This window comes from Ranitomeya imitator, chromosome 7 (genome assembly GCF_032444005.1).
Source record: "Ranitomeya imitator isolate aRanImi1 chromosome 7, aRanImi1.pri, whole genome shotgun sequence".
Taxonomy (NCBI): domain Eukaryota; kingdom Metazoa; phylum Chordata; class Amphibia; order Anura; family Dendrobatidae; genus Ranitomeya; species Ranitomeya imitator.
The window spans coordinates 108,553,343-108,572,445 of NC_091288.1; the positions used below are offsets into that span (position 1 = coordinate 108,553,343).

A 19,103-nucleotide genomic window follows, 5' to 3' on the forward strand; every position below is an offset into this window, starting at 1 on the left:
ACAACAACTTTTGGGGTCGAATTTCTCTTCTTACCCTCGGGAAAATACAAAACTGGGGGCTAAAAAATAACTTTTGTGGGAAAAAATTTTTGTTTTATTTTTACTGCTCTGCATTATAAACTTCTGTGAAGCCCTTGGTGGATCAAAGCGCTCAAAACACATCTAGATAAATTCCTTAGGGGCTCTACTTTCCAAAATGGTGTCACTTGTGGGGGGTTTCAATGTTTAGGCACATCAATGGCTCTCCAAACGCAACATGGTGTCCCATCTCAATTCCTGTCAATTTTGCATTGAAAAGTCAAACGGCGCTCCTTCCCTTCTGAGCTCTCCCATTCGCCCAAACAGTGGTTTACCCCCACATATGGGGTATCAGCGTACTCAGGACAAATTGTACAACAACTTTTGGGGTCCAATTTCTTCTCTTACCCTTGGGAAAAAAAAAATTGGGGGCAAAAATATAATTTTTGTGAAAAAATATGATTTTTTATTTTTACGGTTCTGCATTATAAACTTCTGTGAAGCACTTGGTGGGTCAAAGTGCTCACCACACCTCTAGATAAGTTCCTTAGGGGGTCTACTTTCCAAAATGGTGTCACTTGTGGGGGGTTTCAATGTTTAGGCACATCAGGGGCTCTCCAAACGCAACATGGTGTCCCATCTCGATTCCAGTCAATTTTGCATTGAAAAGTCAAATGGCGCTCCTTCGTTTCCGAGCTCTGTGAGATGTGGTCCCTAAAAAATAAATGGTGTTGTAAAAATCAGAAATTGCTGGTCAACTTTTAACCCTTATAACTCCCTAACAAAAAAAAATTTGGTTCCAAAATTGTGCTGATGTAAAGTAAACATGTGGGAAATGTTACTTATTAAGTATTTTGTGTGATATATCTCTGTGATTTAATTGCATTAAAATTGGAAAATTGCGAAATTTTCATAATTTTCGCCAAATTTCCGTTTTTTTCACAAACAAATGCAGGTACTATCAAAGAATTTTTACCACTATCATGAAGTACAATATGTCCCGAGAAAACAATGTCAGAATCACTGGGATCTGTTGAAACGTTCCAGAGTTATAACCTCATAAAGGGACAGTGGTCAGAATTGTAAAAATTGGCCCGGTCATTAACGTGCAAACCACCCTCGGGGCTTAAGGGGTTAAAGAAAATTAACTTATTTTCATAAAGTAATCCAAAAAATGTGACGTTTCAACCCTATACCCTGGGTCTTTTTCAAACTCTGCATGTCAAAACAAATGAATACAATATAAGAAAAGATTCCAGTCTGAATGAAATTATACACTGTCTGGATACATTATCTCTTGCTTAAACAATCCAACAAAATATTTATATGTATATATCATATTTCACTCAATAGCAAATACCTAGTTTAAAGTTTATCAATATCCTTTGTTTGTACAATATGAAAATAAGCAGTCAAATTTTCAGATCTAGGCACACAGCCAGATATATTGCTCAGAGATAAATATGTCAACATGACCATATTCCTGACGAAAATAAAATAAAATATGGGATGAAAGGCAAGCAAAATCTAAGGGTCACCTTCAATGAGGTGTGAAGTAGAATGGTTAACATCGTGAATCAGAGGGAAATCAAGGTTTAGCGGAAAAATGGATAGCCATAATAATAATCTTTATTTATACAGCGCCAACAAATTCCGCAGCGCTTTACAGTTTCAAACACAACAGTCATAAGTAACAACGTTAACAATACAATAATTAAAGTGAAATAAGATGACCCTGCTCGTGAGAGCTTACAATCTACAATGAGGTGGGGAGATACAAAGCACAGGTGTGTATTTACAATGATGGTCCAGCCATCTTCAGGGGGTGGGGGATAGATGGAGATAGTGAATGGGCTACACACACACAAACATAAAATGACTTTGATTAGTGAACGTGGTAGGCCACTCTGAACAAATGTGTGTTGAGCGAACACCTAACACTATGCAAATTGTGGATGGTCCTAATATCTTGGGGTAGAGCATTCCAGAGGATTGGCACAGCACGGGAGAAGTCTTGGAGTCGGGAGTGGGAGGTACGGATTAGTGCAGAGGTTAGTCGAAAGTCATTTGCAGAGCGCAGTGGTCGGTTAGGCCGACAGACAGAAATGAGGGAGGAGAAGTAAGGGGGTGCCGCACTGTCAAGAGCTTTGTAGGTGTGAGCAAGTACTTTGAATTGTATCCTGCAATGAATGGGCAGCCAGTGTAATGACTGGCGAACAGCGGCCACATCCGAGTAAAGATTAGCTAGATGGACATCCCTAGCTGCTGCCTTAAGGATAGACTGGAGAGGGGAAAATCGAGTAAGGGGGTGGCCAATTAATAGAGCATTGCAGTAGCCCATGCGGGAGTGGATCAGGGCGACATTGAAGGTTTTTGTTGTTTCCATGGTGAGAAAAGGGTGGATTCTAGAGATATTCTTTAGGTGTAAGCAGCACGAGCGGGCAAGTGATTGTATATGGGAGGTGATGGAGAGATCGGAGTCAAACATAACACCAAGACAGCGCGCCTGCTGCCGGGGCGTTATTATGGTGCCACCTATGGACAGGGAAATGTCAGATTTAGGGATGTTAGTAGATGGCGGGAGCAGAAGTTGTTCAGTTTTGGAGATGTTGAGTTTCAGATAGAGAGTGAATATGATGTTGGAGACTGCAGACAGAGAGTCACTGGCGTTCTGTAGTACAGCGGGGGTAAGGTCAGGGGCTGACGTGTGTAGTTGTGTGTCATCAGCATAAAGATGGTACTGAAAGACAAATATGCTGATGGTCTGTCCAATTAGGGCTGTGTAGAGGGAGAAGAGAAGGGGCCAAGGACTGAGCCTTGAGGTACCCCGACAGTGAGAGGAAGAGGAGATGAAGTGGAGCCAGAGAACAGAACACTGAAGGAGTGGTCAGAAAGATAGGAAGAGAACCAGGAGAGAGCAGTGTTCTTAATGCCTAGTGACTGGAGCCTAGAGAGTAGGAGAGGGTGGTCAACAGTGTGGAAAGCTGCCGAAAGGTTGAGAAGAATGAGCAGAGAGTGGTCACCATTACATTTTGCTGTCAGAAGGTCATTTGTCACTTTGCTGAGTGCAGTTTCTGCCGAATGTAGGGGGTGGAAACCGGACTGTGAAGGGTCTAGGAGGGAGTGAGTGGAGAGGTAACGGGTTAGGCGGGAGTAGATCAGGGGCTCCAAGAGTTTAGAGATGAAGGAGATTGGTGACCGGTCTGTAGTTGTTTGTGCAGGATGGGTCGAGGGTGGGTTACTTTAGTAATGGAGTAATGATAGAGTGTTTGAAGGAGGAGGGGAAAATGCCAAAGGAGAGGGAGATATTAAAAATTGTAGTTAGGTGAGTTGTGACAACTGGAGAGAGAGACTACCTGACCACTGATGGAAACATCTATATACTTGGAGCAGATACCGACTGTGACAATCCAGTACACACCGACAGGAACAGCTATGATTGCACAGTTAATAAAAGCGGCAGAACGCTGTTGAACCTATGCCGAAGCCTTGGACTTCGTATCCTCAATGGCCGCACCAAGGGAGACTCTCTGGGAAGACATACCCTAAACTCCCATGTGGGCAGCAGTGTGATAGACTATGCCATCACAGATATGGACCCTACAAATATTGGCGCCCTTATAGTCACCCCACAAACACATCTGTCAGACCATAACCAACTGCTCCTATACATCAAATCCACAAAGAAATCACCCTCACAAACCCCGCAAAAGACTGGCCTCTTTAGCCTGCCACCATCCTTCAAATGGTCCAAGATGTCGGCCTCAAAATACAAAGATGCCATCAACAGACCAGAGATCAAGGAGAAGCTCCAATGTTTCCATAATAACGTGTATAAACTCAACCCAGAAGGAGTACACCTAGCGGTAAGAGACCTTAACAACATTCTATATGCCATGGCAGAAATGTCTGACCTGAAAAGAAGCATCAACAAGAGACCGAGTAAACAAAATCCCAACAACTGGTTTGACAAAGAATGCAAGACCATATGGAAGGCCCTAAGAATGGCCTCAAATAAAAAACACAGAGACCCCAATAACCCCACTCTGAGAGAAGCCTACCACACCGTACAACGAAATTACAAAGCCACCCTCAGAAAGAAAAAGCAAAACAACATCTCTACCAAACTCCTCCAACTCCAAGATGCCCTTGAAGACAACAAATTTTGGGAACTATGGAATCACCTTGGATCCCACCAGAAAAGCAACAGCCTCCACATCCAGAGCGGCAACATCTGGCTCCAGTACTTCAAGGACCTCTGCAATGACATCCCAAGTGAAGACCTGAACCTGGCACAAAAAGAGCTTGTGAAAAAACTGAAAGATATGGAGAAAAAGTTCAAAGATTTCCAAAATCCTCTGGATACACCAATCACACTGACAGAAATAACAGAATGGATCACACAGATAAAAGGTAAAAACGCCAGTGGTCCAGATGGGATCCTCCCAGAAATGCTGAAATACAGCCCTCCAGACATCCAGGCTGCGATAACAAAACTATTTAATATTGTACTGCAGGCCGGCTGCTTCCCCAAAAACTGGAACCAAGGCCTCATAACCCCTATACACAAAAATGGGGACAAGTACGACCCAGCAAACTAACGAGGGATATGTGTCAGCAGCAACCTGGGTAAACTCTTCAACTGCATCCTGAACAAGAGGATCCTCACCTTCCTCACCAAGCACAACGTTCTCAGCAAGAGCCAAGCAGGGTTCATGCCGAACCACCGCACCACTGACCACATCTACACTCTGCACAGCCTCATCAAGAGCCACGTCCACAATACAAAGAACGGGAAGATATACGCTTGTTTTGTGGACTTCAAGAAGGCCTTCGACTCAGTGTGGCACCCAGGACTATTCCTAAAATTGCTGGGGAGCGGAATAGGAGGCAAAACATATGATGTCATTCGAAGCTCCTACACAGAGAACAGTTGCAGTGTGAAGGTCAACGGAAGGAGGACGGCCTATTTCCAACAAAGTCGAGGAGTGAGACAGGGCTGCAGCCTCAGTCCAACGCTCTTTAACATCTACATCAATGAGCTGGCAGTGGCCCTAGAGTCCTCCTCAGCACCAGGACTCACCCTCCATGACACCCAGGTGAAATTTCTGCTGTATGCAGATGACCTCGTGCTGTTATCACCAACTGAGAAAGGCCTCCAAGATCATCTGAAAATCCTAGAGACCTTCAGCAGCACATGGGCACTGCCAATCAACGAGAAAAAAACTAATATCATGGTGTTCCAGAAAAGAAAGCAGAAACCCACTGGCAATCCTACCTATATGATAGACCACTGTCCACTTACTGAAACCAACAGGTACACCTACCTGGGCCTAGAACTCAGCCAGTCAGGGAGCTTCAAGCAAGCCATAGAGTCACTAAAAGACAAGGCATCCAAAGCCTTCTATGCCATCAGAAGGCGTCTGTACCACCTCAAGGCACCAGTAACCGTATGGCTAAAAAATTTTGACTCCATCATTGCCCCAATTCTTCTATACGGTAGTGAGGTCTGGGGCCCAGTCTCATACCCAAACTGGTCAAAGTGGGACGCTGGGCCGACAGAAATATTCCACCTAGAGTTCTGCAAGCATCTTCTCCAAGTCCATCGGAGCACATCAAATAGCGCCTGCCGAGAAGAGCTGGGCAGATTCCCACTACACATCGCAATAAAGAAGAAGGCACTTTCATTCAAGGCTCATCTACAAAGTAGCAGTCCCAGCTCCTACCATCACAAAGCCTTCTACACCAGGAAGTCTCAGGAAGCCTCCCAAGAAAAAGTACCCAAAGCCAGTCTGACCAAGCCATCAACCTCCATGGCCTGACAAAAGGTGAAATCCAGAAAATGGTACACAAAGTCAAAGAGGAATATCTCAGCATCTGGAGGAACGACATAAACAAATCCCAGAAACTGACAATATACCGGAATCTACAGAGGGAGTACAAACCGGCCCCATATCTAGAGAAACTAGAAAACCCCAAAGATCGACAGATCCTGAGCCGGTACAGACTGAGCGCCCACAGCCTACTCATCGAATCCGGGCGGCACCGACAGAACTACAAGCCCCGAGAGAGCAGACTCTGCCAGCAGTGCCCCCAGGAGGCCATGGAGGATGAGGCTCACTTCCTGCTGAGGTGCCCCAAATACTCCGCAGTGAGGGACACTCACTTCAAGAGACTGTCTGATCTCCTCCCAGACTTCACCTCCAAGGAGGAGGAAGAGAAACTGCCGATAATACTGGGGGAAGAGGAAAGTGCAGTGGCCGTAGCAGCGGAATATGTCAGTGCCTGCCACAGACTAAGAGGAGCCTGATATGTCATGGACTCCTGTACCCCAACACTGGACAAATCCCTATCCCCCGACTAAAGAGCCTGATATGTCATGGACTCCTATACCCCACCCTGGAAACATCCCCTATCCTATAAAGGGAATTTGATATTCCCTGGACCTCTATATGCCCCCTCCCCCACCCCCGTATTTTTACCATATGCTTTGGCAATGCTAACATGTACTTAGTCCTGCCAATAAAGCTCATTTGAATTGAATTGAATTGAATTGACTGGAGGAGGTGTGAATGAATGGGGTCGGTGGTGCATGTAGTCGGACAAGAAGAGGAGGAGCTTGGAGACTTCTTCTTCTGAGATGGGATCGAATGTGGAGAGTGAGCCAGGGGAGATGCATGGAGGGGTGGGAGTCACTGCACTTAGTGTCTGGGAGCGGATTTCCTGACGGATATTGTCTATTTTCTCTATAAAGTGGGAGGCCAGGTCATCAGCACAAATATCTGTGATAGGGGCTTGTGCTTTCGGCCAGAGGAGGGAGTGAAAGGTGTCAAAAAGTTTCTTGGGGTTGTTGGTTAGTGAGGAGATCAGGGTGGTGAAGTAGGTCTGTTTGGCGAGGTGAAGGGCAGAGTTATAGGTCCTTAACATAAATTTGAAGTGTATGAAGTCTTCTGGTGTGCGTGTTTTCCTCCATAAGCGTTCAGCACACCTAGAGCATCGCTTGAGAAATCGGGTTTGCGATGTTGGCCATAACTCTCCAACTGACCCAGAGTACAAAGAATATAATTTTGCCGCATATATGTATGGGGAAGGACCTAGGACAGGGCTTAGATCAGCATTTCTAGCTTAAACATTGATCAGTAACAGGTGGAGGAGTGACAGGTGTAGGCATGATGCTCTGAAAGCCCTGCCAAATACAGGCAACACAGATGAAGGAGACTCAAGTTGGAGTCCAAACATTTCCAAGTATTAGGGGCAGACACCAAAAACATGTCATCAATTTACCCCAGAGTAGAAATAGCATAATGGGGCTCTAACTCCACTTCCTCTACAGGCAAGCCACCAGATGGAAACACAACTTGGAGTCTCCACATTTAATTTTTTTTTTAGTAAAATGAGCAGCAGTAGCAATAGCTGGCACAGAAGCTACAACAAAAGTGTGACGTACTTCAATAAGGTGAGATCTATGCAGCACACTAAAAACTGCACCATTGTCTAGTATGATCAGTCGCTGGGATGCAAATGTCATTGGAGATCCATGGCTTGATCATTTTGATGAAAGTTTGATGGTTTATACATTTAGGGGACAGCTCAATGCACTTATTAGTCTAGACACCACCAGCAGTGCTGAAGACACGTTCTGAGAGAACGCTGGCTACCGGGCATGAAAAAAACACCAAGGCATAACAGGTGAACTCAGACCACTCTTCAATTTTTGAAGACCAATATGCAAAAGTGTTCGAATTCCCCATCATGGCATTGACATTGAGCTAGAGATACTCCAGCACCATCCTCTCCAGTCGTTCACAACGTGTCAGACTTGTACTCTGTTCTGCTGGTGCATGGGCAGGTTTAAAAAAAAAAGTTTGAAATGATTCACACAAATTGCTTCAGCCACTCTGAAAGTACTCTGTCAGGTCTCAAACCCTGCATCTCTTATGCACCATCTCTTTCCACTGAGCTATTCAGCTTGCTGGACAGTTCCTTATTTACCCAGATACTAGTACCAGTGTTGTTTCTGAATGTCTCCACCCCGACTTCCTAGGCTAATTTTCATCTGCTCCTTCATTCCAAGGTTATACTTCTTCTTCCTGTGTACTGACCCCTGGCTATTCCTGACTATGCTACCTGCTGATCCTTTACCTACATTGCTGCTCCTTTCTGATGATACTCTAACTACATTTCTGCTCATGTGTAGAGACCAATTGGCTAATCCTGACTATGCTACCTGCCAGTGATGCCCCTAGTGGTTGAAATACCACTACTCCAACCCAGGTCAGTCCATAACATGGTTTAACTCCTTCTCAACATGCACTGTACACGTACGGTGCTTGTGAGGTTTCACGCTTTGATGTGGGTTCCGGAGATGAGCCCAAATCTTTTCCAGCACATATCAGCTGATTTCAACAGCTGACATGTGCCCCAAACAGCTGAGGATGGAATCACGATTCATCCGAGGCTGTTAACCTCTTGCCGCTGTCTATCTCAGAAAGTAGCACTTGACATGATCGTGCTGAAAGCGCGTCATTAATCCTGCCCCCCCGGCACCCGTGCCACATGACTGTGGGTCACTGAAGGGTTGGCATGACAACCTGGGGTCTGCAGCAGACCCCTGTGGTGGTCATAGCTGGATAGCAATGAGCACTGCCCAGTGGTCGTCGCTCATAGCAAGTGAACATTTCTGCTACACAGAGCAGGGTTGCAGCCCTGCTCGATGTAGCACAAGCGATCTGATGATCGCAGCTTCTAGTCTCCCATGGAGACTATTGAAGCAAGTGTAAAGAAAAAAAAGGTCTTAAAAATATAAAAAAAACATAAAAGTTTAAATCATGCCCCCATTAATGCCATTCAAAATAAAACAATTGAAAAAATAAAAAATACACATATTTGATATCATCGCAATCAGAATCGCCCGATCTATCATTACATAAAAATAATTAATCTGATCAGTAAATTGTGTAACAAGTAGTGTTGACTCGTTGAGTGATACCTTCCGATATCCAGAAATATCGGGAGCGGATTGGATTGGCCGATATCAAAAAAATATCGGATATCGCCGATACTGATACCGGAAACCAATGCAAATCAATGGGACACAAATATTGGAATGAAAATAAACCCTTTCTTTCCTTGCACATCCAGTTCCAGAGGGGGGAAGAGTGTGGGCGGTGCTTGGACAGAGACTGCGTGTCTGTGTGGGGCCGTGGAGGTCTGTGCGGGCCTCCCGGGGGTCTGTACGGGCCTCTTGGGGGTCTTTGCAAGCAGTGTGGGCCTGGCGGGGGTATGTGCGGGCCTCTTGAGGGTTTGTGCGGCCTGCCGGGGGTCTGTGCGGCCTGCCAGGGGTCTGTACGAGCCTCTCAGGGGTGTGTGCAGCCTGCCGGGGGTCTGTGCTGCCTGCCGGGGGTCTGTACGGGCCTCTTGGGGGTCTGTGCGGACCTCTCGGTGGTCTTTATGTTTGTGTGCAGGCATCGTCCGATGGGACTACAAGTCCCATTGGGCTATGCCTGCTACAATGGCAGTGATTGACACATTTGCCAATGATGGGACAGTAGTAGTCCCATCATCCGGCTAATGTGTTGAATGTAAAAAAAACACACAAACAGACATGCTACATACAAAATACTACATACATACTACATACATACTACATGCATACAACATACTACATACAAAATACTACATACATACTACATACATACTACATACATACTACATACATACAACATACATACTACATACATGCAACATACATACAACATACTACATACATACTACATACCTACATACAACATACTACATACATACTACATACATACAACATGCATACAACATAACACATACATACAACATACATGCAACATACTATATACTACATACAGTTAGGGCCAGAAATATTTGGACAGTGACACAATTTTCGCGAGTTGGGCTCTGCATGCCACCACATTGGATTTGAAATGAAACCTCTACAACAGAATTCAAGTGCAGATTGTAACGTTTAATTTGAAGGGTTGAACAAAAATATCTGATAGAAAATGTAGGAATTGTACACATTTCTTTACAAACACTCCACATTTTAGGAGGTCAAAAGTAATTGGACAAATAAACATAACCCAAACAAAATATTTTTATTTTCAATATTTTGTTGCAAATCCTTTGGAGGCAATCACTGCCTTAAGTCTGGAACCCATGGACATCACCAAACGCTGGGTTTCCTCCTTCTTAATGCTTTGCCAGGCCTTTACAGCCGCAGCCTTCAGGTCTTGCTTGTTTGTGGGTCTTTCCGTCTTAAGTCTGGATTTGAGCAAGTGAAATGCATGCTCAATTGGGTTTAGATCTGGAGATTGACTTGGCCATTGCAGAATGTTCCACTTTTTGGCACTCATGAACTCCTGGGTAGCTTTGGCTGTATGCTTGGGGTCATTGTCCATCTGTACTATGAAGCGCCGTCCAATCAACTTTGCAGCATTTGGCTGAATCTGGGCTGAAAGTATATCCCGGTACACTTCAGAATTCATCCGGCTACTCTTGTCTGCTCTTATGTCATCAATAAACACAAGTGACCCAGTGCCATTGAAAGCCATGCATGCCCATGCCATCACGTTGCCTCCACCATGTTTTACAGAGGATGTGGTGTGCCTTGGATCATGTGCCGTTCCCTTTCTTCTCCAAACTTTTTTCTTCCCATCATTCTGGTACAGGTTGATCTTTGTCTCATCTGTCCATAGAATACTTTTCCAGAACTGAGCTGGCTTCTTGAGGTGTTTTTCTGCAAATTTACCTCTGGCCTGTCTATTTTTGGTATTGATGAATGGTTTGCATCTAGATGTGAACCCTTTGTATTTACTGTCATGGAGTCTTCTCTTTACTGTTGACTTAGAGACAGATACACCTACTTCACTGAGAGTGTTCTGGACTTCAGTTGATGTTGTGAACGGGTTCTTCTTCACCAAATTAAGTATGCGGCGATCATCCACCACTGTTGTCATCCGTGGACGCCCAGGCCTTTTTGAGTTCCCAAGCTCACCAGTCAATTCCTTTTTTCTCACAATGTACCCAACTGTTGATTTTGCTACTCCAAGCATGTCTGCTATCTCTCTGATGGATTTTTTCTTTTTTTTCAGCCTCAGGATGTTCTGCTTCACCTCAATTGAGAGTTCCTTTGACCGCATGTTGTCTGCTCACAGCAACAGCTTCCAAATGCAAAACCACACACCTGGAATCCACCCCTGACCTTTTAACTACTTCATTGATTACAGGTTAACGAGGGAGACGCCTTCAGAGTTAATTGCAGCCCTTAGAGTCCATTGTCCAATTACTTTTGGTCCCTTGAAAAAGAGGACGCTATGCATTACAGAGCTATGATTCCTAAACCCTTTCTCCGATTTGGATGTGGAAACTATCATATTGCAGCTGGGAGTGTGCACTTTCAGCCCATATTATATATATAATTGTATTTCTGAACATGTTTTTGTAAACAGCTAAAATAACAAAACTTGTGTCACTGTCCAAATATTTCTGGCCCTAACTGTACATACATGCATACAACATACATGCATACAGCATACATACAACATACTACATACATACTACATACATATGTACAACATACATACAACATACTATACACATACATACAACATACATACAACATATTACATACATACTACATACATACAGCATACATACAACATACCCCATACACACAACATACAGAAAACATATATACAGCATACATACTACATACATACAAACATACTACACACATACTACATACATACTACATACATACTACATACATACAACATACTACATACATACAGCATACATGCATACTACATACATACTACATACATACATACTACATACATAATACATACATACTACATACATACGACATACTACATACATACATACTACATACTACATACAGCAACATACATGCATACAACATACATACTACATACATACAATATACATACATACTACATGCATTCTACATACATACTACATACAGTACATTCATACATTACATACAATACATACATACAGACATACAATACTTATAACATAGAGTACATGCTCACCATCACTTGTCACTTTGTTCTCCGAAGCCAGTGTCATCTGTAAAAAATGTTAAAATAACAAACAACATACTCCCTGATCCGCAGAAATCCACGAGTGTCCCACGACGATCTCCCATGGAGAACAGCAGCATCAGCTGATGCGACCTCTCTCTAGGGGCTCAAGGAATATACAATGAAGGGAGGAAGGTATCCTTCCGCACTGTATTACTCCGCTGCTGTAAAAAAATAGTCACTAGTCTTACTTTTGGCATTGCTGTGTGAGAAATTTCCCACGCCGCAATTGCCGTAAAGTGAGACTCTGAACTATAGTCAGTGTCACTGAAGGTCCTATAGGGCAGTGACATCACCCGATGTCACTGTTTTATAGGGTAGATCATCGTGGGACACTCGTTATCAATTGGACTACGGCGGACAGGTAGTATACGGTTTATTATTTTACGTTTTTTGCAGGCGCTGAAGTATGGTAAGTATGGTTAAATGAAGAATATTAAAATACTTTTTTCTGACTGTGTCTTTATTTTTTTTTAACTCTTTCACTAAACTGGGATCAATTGTGGATAGGCGTTTTATTGACGCCTCTCCATTACTAACCCGGCTTAACGTCACCTTACAATAGCAAGGTGACATTAACCCCTTATTACCCCATATCCCACCGCTACACAGGAGTGGGAAGAGAGGGGCTAAGTGCCGGATACATCCTACAGATGCACCATTTCTGGGGGACTGTGGACTGGTATTTGTAGCCGGGGGGGGGGAGCAATATCCATAGCCCTTCTCTAGGCTATGAATATCAGCCCGCAGGTGTCTGTGTAGCCTTTCTGGCTATAAAATATAGGGTGACCCCATGTCATTTTTCTGGGGGTCCCCCTATTTTAATAGCCAGTAAAGGCTGCGCAGACAGCTGCGGGCTGATATTCATAGCAAGCTACAAATATTGGCCCCCAGCCGTTGGCTTTCCCTTTCTGGAGCAGAAAATTGTGCAGGAGCCCACGTTGTTATTTCCATTTTTTTTAAACTAAACGCTCATTAAGGCCTCTTTCAAACTTGCGTCAGTACGGGTCCGTCGCTATGCGTCGGGCCGACGTACCGACGCACGTTGTGAAATTTGTGCATGACGTTGGCAGCGGATGCACTTTTTCAATGCATCCGCTGCCCATTCTGAAGTCCGGGGAGGAGGGAGCGGAGTTTCAGCTGCGCATACGCGGTAGAAAATGGCGGACGCGACGGACAGAAAAGCGTTTGCTTGAACATTTTTTTGTGCCGACGGTCCACCAAAGCACAATGGATCCATTGCACGACGGACGCGACGTGTGGCCTGTTATGATCCGGTGACCTTGGAACAACATGAGAACTTTCACTGGAGTAGGTGGTCACTATACTGACCGCAAATCCTGATCTTAACACCGCAACTAGAAGTAGCCGTGGAGTGTACCTAAGCAAACCTAGACACCTCGTCACAGCCGGAGGACTAAATACCCCTAAAGATGGGAATAGGAATACTATCTTGCCTCAGAGCAGAACCCCAAAGGATAGACAGCCCCCTACAAATATTGGCGGTGAATCGGAGAGGAAAAAACATACACAGGCAGAAAAACAGGATTTAGCACAAGAGGCCACTCTAGCTAAATAGGACAGGATAGGACAGAGTTCTGTGCGGTCAGTATTAAAACCCTTCAAAAATATCCACAGCAGAATATACAAAAACTTCCTACATCTAACTAAAGACGTAGGAGCATAAATCTGCAACTCCAGCGAATCCTACATTCAGATCAGTAATACAATCAAAAACAAGCACACAGCCTGTGTGCCACAGAAAAAGAAACAGACACTTATCTTTGCTGAAATGGCAACCAAGCAGGAGAAGCCAGAAAGAGATCCTCATATCCCAGAAAACATTGACAACTGGCAAGGACTAATGAGTCCTGCAAACCTAAATACCCCAGTCAGAACTGCAATTAGCAGATGCACCTGTCCAAGACTGCAGCCCAGGAACAACTGCATTACCATCTGCTACCACCAGAGGGAGCTCAAAAGCAGAATTCACAACAGTGGCCATCCGTTGCGATCCGTCGCTAATACAAGTCTATGGGTAAAAAATGCATTCTGCGAGCACATTTGAAGGATCCGTTTTTTTCCGACGGATCTGTTTTTTTCTCATAGAGTTATATTAGCACCGATTGCGACTGATGGCCACACGTTTCATCCATTTTTTGCCGAATCCACCAAAAAAGCTGTTTCCGGCCAAAAAACGCACAGCAAAAAATGGATGAAATGTGTGGCCATCAGGCGCAATTCAGCGCTAATACAACTTTATGAGAAAAAAGCGGATCTGGCGGAAAAAACGGATCCTGCAAATATGCTCACAGGATGCATTTTTTACTCATAGACTTGTATTAGCGACGGATCGCGACAGATGACCACACGTCGCGTCCATCGTTCAATGGATCCATCATGTTTTGGCGGATCGTTGGCACGAAAAAACGTTCAAGTGAACGTTTTTTTTGTTTGTCGCGTCTGCCATTTTCTACCGCCCATGCGCGGCCGAAACTCTACCCCCTCCTCCCTGGACTTCAGAGTGGGCAGCGGATGCGTTGAAAAACTGCATCCGCTGCCCACGTCATACACAAGTTTCACAACGCGCGTCGGTACGTCAGCCCAATGCATAGCGACGGACCCGTACCGACGCAAGTGTGAAAAGAGGCCTTAATTAGCTTTTAATTAAAAAAAAAACGGAAAAAAATGGCATAGGCACCCGTTCAATTTTCTGCGCCAGAGGGGGAAAGCCGATGGCCGGGGGCCAATATATGTATCCTGCTATGAATATCAACCTGCAGCTGTCTGCGTAGCCTTTACTGGTTATTAAAATAGGGGGACCCCCCAAAAAAATGATGTGGAGTTCCCCTATATTTTATAGCCAGAAAGGCTACGCAGACAGCTGCGGGCTTATATGCATAGCCTAGAAAGGGGCCATGGATATTGCCCCCCCCGGCTACAAATACCAGTCCGCAGCCACCCCACAAATGGCGCATCTATAACATGCGCCAATTTTGGCACTTAGCCCCTCTCTTCCCACTTCCGTGTAGCAGTGGGATATGGGGTAAAAAGGGGTTAATGTCACCTTGCTATTGTAAGGTGACCTTAAGCCAGGTTAATAATGGAGAGGCGTCAATAAGACGCCTATCTGTTGTGAATTCTGCTTTTGGGCTCCCTCCAGTGGTTGTAGATGGTAATGCAGTTGGGCCTGGACTGCAGGATTGGACAGGTGAATCTGCTAATTGCAAAGCTGACTGGGGTATTTAGCTTTGCAGGACTCATTAGTCCCTGTCAGTTGTCGATGTTCTATTGCCGGTGGTGGTTCTCTGCCTGGCCTCTCCTGCCTGCTGCCATTTCAGCTAAGGATGAGTGTCTGATTCTTTTTCTTAGGCTCACAGGCTGTGTGTCTATTTTTTCATGCTGTTCATAGTTTTTATTTTGTTCCAGCTTCGACTGTCCTGTTGTTTTCTCAGTCTGGTTGGATTCGCTGGAGTTGCAGATATACTCTCCACACCTTTAGTTAGGTTATGGAGTTTTTGTATTTTTCTGCTGTGGATATTTTGTAGATTTTGTGTTGACCGCTCAGTATCCTGTACTTTACTTCCCTATCTAGGTAGAAGTGGCCTCCTTTGCTAAATCTGTTTTCCGCCTGCGAGTGTCTTTTCCTCTCCTACTCACCGTCATTATTTGTGGGGGGCTGCCTATACTTTGGGGGTCTACTCTGAGGCAAGTCAGTTTTCCTATTTTCCATCTTTAGGGATAATTAGTCCTCCAGCTGTGTCGAGGTGTCTAGGTCTGGATAGGTACACCCCACGGCTACATCTAGTGTCTGTGATAAGTTCAGGGTTAGCGATCTGTATAGTTACCACTACTCTAGCGAAGGTTTTTTCATGTTGTTCCAAGGCCGCCTGATCATAACAGTACAACTGGCCAACAATGAGTTAATTGCATCTCAGAAGAAGGGAGGAAAGGTTTTGATCCATTTTTTTTCCTCAGCCTGTTTTGTCTTCTCCTCCCTCTTAATCTCTGGGTGGCTGAGGAACCTAGTACTAACATGAATGTTCAGGAATTAGCTTCTCGTGTGGATCAGCTTGCTGCTAGGGTACAGGGTATTTCAGATTATATTGTTCAGACTCCTGCTTTAGAACCTAAGATTCCCACTCCTGATTTATTTTTTGGTGACAGATCCAAATTTTTGAGTTTCAAAAATAACTGTAAACTGTTTTTTGCATTGAGACCCCGGTCCTCTGGTGATCCCATTCAGCAGGTTAAGATCATCATATCCCTGCTGCGTGGTGACCCACAGGATTGGGCATTTTCCCTGGAATCTGGTAATTCCTGCTTTGCTTAATTTTGATTCTTTCTTTCAAGCATTGGGGTTATTGTATGATGAGCCTAATTCTGTGGATCAAGCTGAGAAGACCTTGTTGGCCCTATCTCAGGGGCAAGAGGCGGCTGAATTGTCAGAAATTCAGAAAATGGTCTGTGCTGACTAAATGGAATGATGATGCTTTGGCGGGAAATTTTCAGAAAGGGTCTTTCTGAATCCGTTAAGGATGTCATGGTGTGGTTTCCCACACCCTCCAATCTGAGTGATTCTATGTCTCTGGCCATTCAGATTGACCGGCGCTTGCGGGAGCGCAGAACTGTGCGCGCTATGGCGTTATCCTCAGAGCAAATTCCTAAGCCTATGCAGTGTAATAGGATTCTGTCTAAAATGGAACGACAAGGTTTCAGACGTCTGTGTTTTTATTGTGGCGACGCTTCTCATGTCATTTCTGTCTGCCCTAAGCGGATAAAAAGGATCGCCGGTTCATTTACCATCAGTACTGTAAAACCTAAATTTCTGTTATCTGTGTCCTCGAGATGCTCATTGTCGTCATTTTCTGTCATGGCGTTTGTGGATTCAGGCGCCGCCTTGAATTTGATGGACTTTGACTTTGCTAGGTGTTGTGGTTTTCCCTTGCAGCCTTTGCAGAATCCTATTCCTTTAACGGGCATTGATGCTACACCCTTGGCTAAAAATAAGCCCCAGTTTTGGATACAGGTGACCATGCGCATAGCGCCAGCCCACCAGGAAGATTGTCGATTTCTGGTGTTGCATAATTTGCATGATGCTGTCATGCTGGGTTTCCCGTGGTTGCAGGTACATAATCCTGTTTTGGATTGGAAGTCCATGTCTGTGACTAGTTGGGGTTGTCAGGAGGTTCTTAATGATGTTCCTCTGATGTCAATCGCCCCTTCTCCCTCTTCTGAAATTCCGGAGTTTTTGTCTGATTTTCAGGATGTATTCGATGAGCCTAAGTCCAGTTTCCTTCCACCGCATAGGGACTGCGATTGTGCTATTGATTTGATTCCAGGCTGTAAGTTTCCTTAGGATCGACTTTTCAACCTTTCTGTACCTGAACATACCACCATGCGGAGTTATATTAAGGAGTTTTTGGAGAAGTGGCATATTCGTCCATCTTCTTCACCGTTGGGAGCGGGGTTCTTTTTTGTTGCTAAAAAAGATGGTTCTTTGAGACCCTGTATTGATTATCGCCTCTTAAATAAGATCACGGTCAAGTTTCAATATCCTTTGCCTTTGCTTTCTGATTTGTTTGCTAGGATTAAGGGAGCTTGTTGGTTTACTAAGATTGACCTTCGGGGGGCTTATAATCTTGTTCGTATAAAGCAGGGTGGTGAATGAAAAACTGCGTTTAACACGCCCGAAGGCCATTTTGAATACCTTGTGATGCCATTCGGACTCTCTAATGCTCCATCTGTTTTTCAGTCCTTCATGCATGATATCTTCCGGAGTTATCTTGATAAATTCTTATCTGTTGTGAATTCTGCTTTTGGGCTCCCTCCGGTGGTTGTAGATGGTAATGCAGTTGGGCCTGGACTGCAGGATTGGACAGGTGTATCTGCTAATTGCAAAGCTGACTGGGGTATTTAACTTTGCGGGACTCATTAGTCCCTTCCAGTTGTCGATGTTCTATTGCCGGTGGTGGTTCTCTGCCTGGCCTCTCCTGCCTGCTGCCATTTCAGCTAAGGATGAGTGTCTGATTATTTTTCTTAGGCTCACAGGCTGTGTGTTTTCGTGCTGTTTCTAGTTTCTATTTTGTTCCAGCTTCGACTGTCCTGTTGTTTTCTCAGTCTGGTTGGATTCGCTGGAGTTGCAGATATACTCTCCACACCTTTAGTTAGGTGGTGGAGTTTTTGTATTTTTCTGCTGTGGATATTTTGTAGATTTTGTGCTAACCGCTCAATATCCTGTACTATACTTCCCTATCTAGGTAGAAGTGGCCTCCTTTGCTAAATCTGTTTTCCGCCTGCGTGTGTCTTTTCCTCTCCTACTCACCGTCATTATTTGTGGCAGACTGCCTATACTTTGGGGGTCTACTCTGAGGCAAGTCAGTTTTCCTATTTTCCATCTTTAGGGATAATTAGTCCTCCAGCTGTGTCGAGGTGTCTAGGTCTGGATAGGTACACCCCACGGCTACATCTAGTGTCTGTGATAAGTTCAGGGTTAGCGGTCTGTATAGTTACCACTACTCCAGCGAAGGTTTTTTCATGTTGTTCCAAGGCCGCCTGATCATAACACCTATCCATTAATAATCCTAGTGTAGTGAAAGAGTTAAAAAAAATAAAGACACAGCCAGAAAAAAGTATTTTAATATTCTTCATTTAGGCTACGTTCAGACTAGCGTTGTGCGCCGCTGCGTCGGCGACGCAACGCACGACGCATGCAAAAACGCAGCCAAACGCACGCAAAAACGCGTTTTGCGACGCGTGCGTCGTTTTTTGCCGAAAATCGGACGCAAGAAAAATGCAACTTGTTGCGTTTTCTTGGTCCGACGCTTGCGGCAAAAAAGACGCATGCATCGCACAACGCAACAAACAAAAACGCATGCGTCCCCCATGTTAAACATAGGGGCGCATGACGCGTGCGTCGCCGCTGCGTCGCCCGACGCTAACCCGACGCAT

At 44.6% G+C, this 19,103-nt stretch overlaps 1 protein-coding gene across 2 annotated transcripts in view; it reads right to left on the bottom strand.

Moving 5' to 3' along the window:
- Window positions 1–493: 493 nt before the first annotated feature.
- Window positions 494–19,103, bottom strand: part of LOC138644859 (gamma-crystallin 2-like) — a 166,296-nt gene continuing 147,686 nt past the window's right edge. For both annotated transcript variants that reach the window (XM_069733746.1, XM_069733744.1), the window contains exon 6: window positions 494–732. In XM_069733746.1, the coding sequence (XP_069589847.1) occupies window positions 670–732 (63 nt within the window). In that variant the 3' untranslated portion in view covers window positions 494–669. The remainder of the gene's footprint in view (window positions 733–19,103) is intronic.